The sequence below is a fragment of the Oryx dammah genome, unplaced genomic scaffold (assembly GCF_014754425.2).
Source record: "Oryx dammah isolate SB20612 unplaced genomic scaffold, SCBI_Odam_1.1 HiC_scaffold_5, whole genome shotgun sequence".
NCBI lineage: Eukaryota > Metazoa > Chordata > Mammalia > Artiodactyla > Bovidae > Oryx > Oryx dammah.
Window position 1 is genome coordinate 101,809,089 of NW_024070189.1, and position 6,508 is coordinate 101,815,596.

At 55.2% G+C, this 6,508-nt stretch overlaps 1 protein-coding gene across 1 annotated transcript; it reads right to left on the reverse strand.

Moving 5' to 3' along the window:
* Window positions 1-2,735: 2,735 nt before the first annotated feature.
* On the reverse strand, window positions 2,736-5,576 carry BST2 (bone marrow stromal cell antigen 2). Its single transcript, XM_040241156.1, has 5 exons — window positions 5,135-5,576; window positions 4,141-4,195; window positions 3,824-3,884; window positions 3,445-3,563; window positions 2,736-3,063 (listed from the first exon to the last, which is right to left on the reverse strand). The coding sequence occupies exons 1-4, from the start codon at window positions 5,384-5,386 to the stop codon at window positions 3,464-3,466; spliced, it is 468 nt and encodes a 155-aa protein (XP_040097090.1). The 5' UTR covers window positions 5,387-5,576; the 3' UTR covers window positions 2,736-3,063; window positions 3,445-3,463.
* Window positions 5,577-6,508: the final 932 nt, after the last annotated feature.

Here is a 6,508-nt window from a genome sequence, read left to right on the forward strand (position 1 = left end):
GTTGTGTCTGACTCTGCGACCCCCATGGACTGTAGCCCACCAGGCTCCTCTGTCCATGGGATTCGCCAGGCAAGAATCGTGGAGTGGGTTGCCATGCTCTCCTCCAGGGGATCTTCCCAACCCAGGGATCAAACCCGCATCTCGTGTATGGCAGGTGGATTCTTCACCACCATACAGCCACTGGGGCATCAGACTGGGTGAGCCCCGAAAAAGTAAAGCCTTCACCTGCCTTATTCCCACTGCCACAGCGTGGGCCTGGCACACAGTAGCTGTGCAGTAAATGTGAGCTGAGAGAACACTATGAACAAGAATCTGTGCTCCTTCCTGACAGCCGCCCCTCCTCCCCCGCCCATTCCACAGGAAGAAAACAGAGCCCAGAGAGGCCAAGTCTCAGGGCAGGGACACAGAGCAGCTACAAGTCACTCCCAGATTCCTGCTGGAGCTGGAACTCCTCCCCATCCCTCAGGCCCTGCAGCACCCCTCACGCCTGGTTTCCAACTCCTGGCTGGGTCACAGTCAGCCAGGGAAGAGGGACATTTTCAGGAAGGAGAGAAGTTTATACCCTGGCCACTGGGTGGGAGTTTGGGGGAAGAAATTGAGCAGGTCAAACCCATGATATCAGGCAAAACTGCCTCCTCATCTGTGAAACAGTACATATAGGGTAGGGGAGGGGGAGTGCTGTTTTGGGACTTTCCAGCAGCCCAAGCTGGATGTGGGCTGGAAGCGGGAAAGGACCGAAGTCATGTGAGAAGGGCTTCCTGGCAATCAAGAGAACCTGCTAGAAGCAGAGGGCCCTGATGCTGGGAAAGACTGAGGGCAGGAGGGGAATGGGTGACAGAGGATGAGATGGTTGGATGGCATCACCGACTCAACGGACATGAGTCTGAGCAAACTCCGAGGGATGGTGAAGGACCGGGAAGTCTGGTGTGCTGCAGTCCATGGGGTTTCGTCCGAACGACTGAACAATAACCACTGCCTGAGCGGCTGAGAAACCCTGAGCAAGTCCAGTTACTTCTCTGGACATCAGTTTCATCTGTTAGATGGGGCTGCTGATGGGGGGTAAAATGCCTCAGTCACTGGAAAGGGACTCCACGGGAGCGTCTACTGAGCCCTCCTGTGAGCTGGGGGCACAGAAGTGATGGAGACCCGAGCCTCACCTTCTAGAGCGAGATTCTCACTGGAATTGAATCTGTGCCCCCAGGGGAGGTTTGGCAATGTCTAGAGGCATTCTGTTGTTGTCACATCCTGGCAGTAAGGTGCTGCAGGCATCTGGTAGCAAAGGATGGTACTCAGCATCCGGGCAGCCCCACCACAGAGAATGGTCCAGCCCAGATGGTGAGAGTTCAGAGGCCGAGAAACCCTGCTCTAGAACTTCAGGGTGAGGAGCAGGAGCTCCGAGCAGGGGGCAGAGACTGGCCGAGGCTGTGAGGCAGGAAGGAACCTGACGAATCGCTATATAGAGAAATGGTCGGGGTGGGTGGAACAGGAGGAAGTTAGGGGACGGGAGGGTGTTGTCAGGGGGACCTGTGGCAGGGATGGGGTTTGGGGACACCGGGAAGACAGTAGGAGCCGTGGAAGGGGAGTGTAAGATCATCTGGGTTGGGGCCCATGGTTCCAGAGGGCAGTGCAGAATCCTGGGCAAACACAAGGGGCCTGCCCCTAGTGCTATGCACAAAAAGTTGCCTGGACAATAGATGGCATTCCAGGAAAACTTGGAGGAAGGAAGATAACAGGGGAGGAGGGAAATAGGGGCCATGGGAGGGTCAGGGAAGTGGGTTAAATGGTCTATCAGACAGAGGCCTTCAACTTTGAGCCCCTCCCACATTTTTTCTTTCTTTCTTTCTTTCTCTTTTGGTAGTGCCACGAGGCTTGCAGGATCTCAGTTCTCCAATCAGGGATGAATCTGGGCCATGGCAGTGAAATCCTGGAATCCCAACTACTAAGCTACCAGGGAACTCCCCATACCTAACCTTCAATTTTGGGAAGCAGAGAGGCTCTCCGGGGGAGGGGTTCCCAGAGCTGGGTACTGCAGGATGAATAAGAGTTTGGGGACGGAGGTGGCGGGGGCAATGTGACACAGGTCTGTCCCGTGTCTGCACATCTAGGTTTAAGTCCCAGCCCTGCACTTTCTACTGGAAGGGACTGGGAATCAGGACAAAGTGTTCCTCATCACAGCCACAGTTTCCTCACGGAACCACTGGATCAGAAGATCCAGCCAGGAGATAAGAGCAGAAAACTGCAGGCAGGGAGCACTGATGAGGATGTAGGTCCCTGATGGCTCAGCTCCTGCCTGTAATGCAGGAGACCCTGGTGCAATTCCTGGGTCGGGAAGATCCCCTGGAGAAGAGACAGGCTACCCACTCCAGTATTCTTGAGCTTCCCTTGTGGCTCAGGTGGTAAAGAATCTGCCTGCAATGCCGGAGACCTGGTTTGGAACCTAGGGTTTGGAAGATCTTCTGGAGAAGGGAAACACTACCCACTCCAGTATTCTGGCCTGGAGAATTCCAGGGACTATAGGAGTCACAGAGTCGGACATGACTGAGTGACTTTCTCTCTCACTTTCAGAGGAGAAGAGGGCTGGGGGAGGGGCAGTGGGGTGATGCCTGCCAGCACCCCAGAAATCCCAGGGAACATTCTAGAGCACGGAGGCTGAGTTTGGATGTCCATGGGTGTCCACCCTTGCCCACATGGCAGGTCCCAGTTGCTTGGGGGTGACATGATAACACTCCAAAAACTTGAGAGTACAATTTTTCCCCACAAAGGGGTGTTTACTTTTTGGAGCCAAATGACGCCAGAAGAAAGTGAGTTTCTAGAAACGATGTCAGCAAGAAGCAGGTGTCCCACGCCTCATCCCTGAGCCTTCCCCAACTCTAGGGCAAACTTGGGCCAACCCCCCCAGTTCACGCAAGACATCCCTCCAAAGCTGGCCCATCTTGGACCCCCAGGTTACCCCATCCTCCCACGCCCCACAACCGCGTTGCCATGTGGTCCCCTCAGAACTGGCCGAGTCAGGAGCCTCACACAGGGAAGCAGAGAGGGAGCCAGACCAGTCCAGGTTGTGGCCTAAAAAACATCAAAATAGGGACTCAGGTACTTCCCTGGCTGGTAAAGCCTTTGCACTGCCAATGCAGGGTTTGCACGTTCGATCCCTGGTCTGGGAATTAAGATCCCGTACGCCATGCAGAGCGACCAAACCCCAAAAATTAAAATAAATTAAAAAATTTTTAAAAAGAAACAGAAAACAGAGGCGGACAGAACACAGGCCCCGCCCCAAGCCCCGCCCCCCCCAGGGCCTCCCTCCTCACTGAGTGCTCCCTCCCTTTCCAAGATCTTTTTCCGCGTCCAGCCCTCCGCCCCACAGACAGGCCACCTCCCCAGACCCTGACCCAGCCCAGCTCCCGGCCTCTCCGAGCTTTCTTCTCCCAGGAGCTGCCCAATCCTTACCGGCCGGCTTTCTGGGATCTCATGTCAGCAGAGCGTTGAGGACCAAGACCGCGATCACAACGAATAGGAAGCTCGAGCAGCTGGACGCGTTGTTTTTGGAGGAGTTCTCATTCCGTCTCCTGGAGTAGAGATCAGGGCACTCAGGCAGCTGCCGGGCGCTGGGGCCGCTCTAGGCTTCTCCGCTAAGAATCTGCACTCCTTCCCGACAAATCGCTGGGGAGGAGAGTGAGCAGCGCCCCCCGCCCCCAATGGCTGTGTGACAGATGGGACGAGGCTGGGACTTAAACTTGGTCGCCTGAGTATCTAGGCTTTTTTCCCCCGGAGCCCAGGGGGTCGGGAGTTGGGTGAAAGGGGCGTGCCCCGGGGGGTCCTCTCAGACCTTAGTCGCTCCACATCGGCCAACGCGTCCTTCAGAGTTTGGTTCAATATCTTCAACTCTCCTGGTTGAGGGGTGGGGTACAGAATCAGGGGCAGGTCGACACGGTGACCACACCCACTCGCCGGACTCCCACCCGGGACATGACTCTTCAGGTCCTCATCCAGCCCCTGCTGAGAAACCTGGAGCCCCCCCGCTTCTCCCCAGCTCCACCCCTCCCTGTCTCCGGACCCCAGCCCTGGGACCCTCCCTCCTTACTTCTTTTCAACACCTGACCCCCATCGCCCCCCACCGCGGAACCCTGGCTGTGTTTTTCTAACCCTGAAACTTTGCCACCTGGGCTTGCTCCTTCTTCAGAGACTCCCTCAGGGTCACCTGGGTCAGAGAGGAGGGTCAGAACATGGACTCCTGTCCCTGGGCCCTGGACACCACCCTAGGCCCTGGGATCAGAAGAGCTCAAGTCCACACCCCATTCATTTCCCTGCCAACCCTCTCCCTGCAACTCAGCCTCCCACCATGAAGAAAGGGCACAACCTCCCACCCTCCCCTGGCCACCCATAACAGTGTGATCCTCAAAGTGGGAGTTTTGAGGCCCTCCACCCCGCAAGAGAATCTAGAGGTTTCCTATGCCCTAGAAGAAGTTTCCAGATCCACTGGGGGTATTGCCCCCCCCCCAATTTTTTTTAAATATTTATTTGAAAAAAATTTTTTATTTGGTTGGGCTGAATATTAGTTGAAACATGCTAGATCTTTAATTGCTGCAAGGGATGTAGGTCCAGGACCAGGGATCAAACCCATGTCCCCTGCATTGGGGGCACAAAGTCTTAGTCACTGGATCACCAGGGAAGTCGCTAAAGAACATTAAGAGGTCCTCCTAAAACCAGAAAATGGGGCGGGGTGCGGGTAGGGGAAGATTTCAGAGCCCAACTTAGATGTCCCTGAGAGTTTCAAGGTCCTCCATGTTAGAACAGAAGTGAAAATTTCAAAGGCAATCAGGATGCAGTGGAAGGAGCTGGGGAGGTCCTCCTCCCAGTCCCTAGAGAGGATTTCTGCTCCCCAAGATTGGCCCAAGGGGAGTTTCTAGGTCCCCCCATTCAAGCACCAGAGTTTAGAGAGCCTTCATACCCTACAGGGATACTGGCACCCATAATGGGAGTTTTAAGGCTCCCCACACCAGCACCTCAGGGAGAGTCAGAGGTCCCCAAAGCCTAGTGGAGACATCCAGTGGGCAGTCTCAAGGTCCCTCTGGATCTCCACAAAGACCCTGGGAGAACTCTCAAGTACCCGGGCCTGCTAGGGGGTGCAGTGGCTCACCACAGTACGGTTGCAGGTGGCAGCTTCGGCATTCTTCTCACGTGAGGCCTGGTCTAGCTGGTGCTGCAGGTGTTGGTTGCGCTCCTGACACTCCTGTGCTTGGAGGCCGTCCACGCAGGCCTTGCTGTTGGCCCTGACAGCAAAGTAGATGAGGGGCACAAGCAGCCCCACCACCGCCAGGAGCAGCAGCAGCCCCAGCCACAGCGGCAGCGTGCGGCGAGTCAGCATAGATCCTTCCAATTTGTCCATCATGGGTACTGGGCTGCAGTGATTAAAAAGTGGGCACCATAAGGGAACTGCCCTTAGGGAAGTTCCAACACGAGTTATATATATAGGAAGTCGCTGGAACCCCTATGGGCTAGGACTGCCCCCTGATTAGCATACTAGCGGTGCTGACCAATGAGAAGCTCCAGGAGGATCCTCTGACTTGGAGATACTCGAATGGAGCCTGTGCAGGCAGAGGGCAGCCAGGCTTTCGGTTTAGGTTTCAGTTTCTTTTTTCCTTTTCCTGGGAAAAAAAGGTGAGTTACTTTTGCCAAATTCTGGCCTTGGGGCTTTCTGGGTTGGATGCTGGCCAGTACGATCCTGTGAGAGGGGAGTGGGGCTCCTGGGACACCCCATGTCAAGTCCTTGCCCTTCTCCTACATGTTTCTGAGCGTGACCATCGCAGTTACTGAGCAGCCGGTGCACGCCAGCTCTGTGTTCGTCTCTACCACAAACGGAAGAGGCAGAGGGCATTTTTTTGGGCTGCAAGTCACCAGCTGGGAGAAATGAAAGCTGAGACGTGAGTGGTGACTGGAGGCATGATTGTGTCTGACTGAGGAGACCGGGTGTAGAATTCAGGGATTCCTGGTGGGTTCACTTAGCGTCTCTATCCCCTGCCGAGAGGACTAGGAGGCATGGAGAGTGTCAGAGGACCGACCAGAGCCTGCAGGGATGGGAGAGAAGAGCTGGACCTCCCAACACTACTCAGACTGCAGTGGTCCTACATGGCCACCAGGGGACGCACCAGACAACAAACAACCACCCAGGCCCCTGTCCTGTCTCCAGGCAGGAACTTGCCCTTTCTGCCAGCATCTGCCTCTACCTCCCCGGAACTCCACCTAAACCCTCTGAACTGTAACTGAACATTACCCTAAGCGGCCTTCCCAGGGCAGACTCCTCCCCTATATCTTCTGTTTTAGCTCCTTTATGAAGTATGGAGATAGGACTATCTAATACCCGTTCCTGAGGTGTTTTCACAGGTGTGAAAATGCCACCCCCCTTCCTGCTACCCAAGCCACTCACACCAAATGGAAGATGTTAACCACATGAGGATCGTGACATGTACCCCAGACCTACTGGTGGAAAGGACTGATAATATTAACCCCTGTG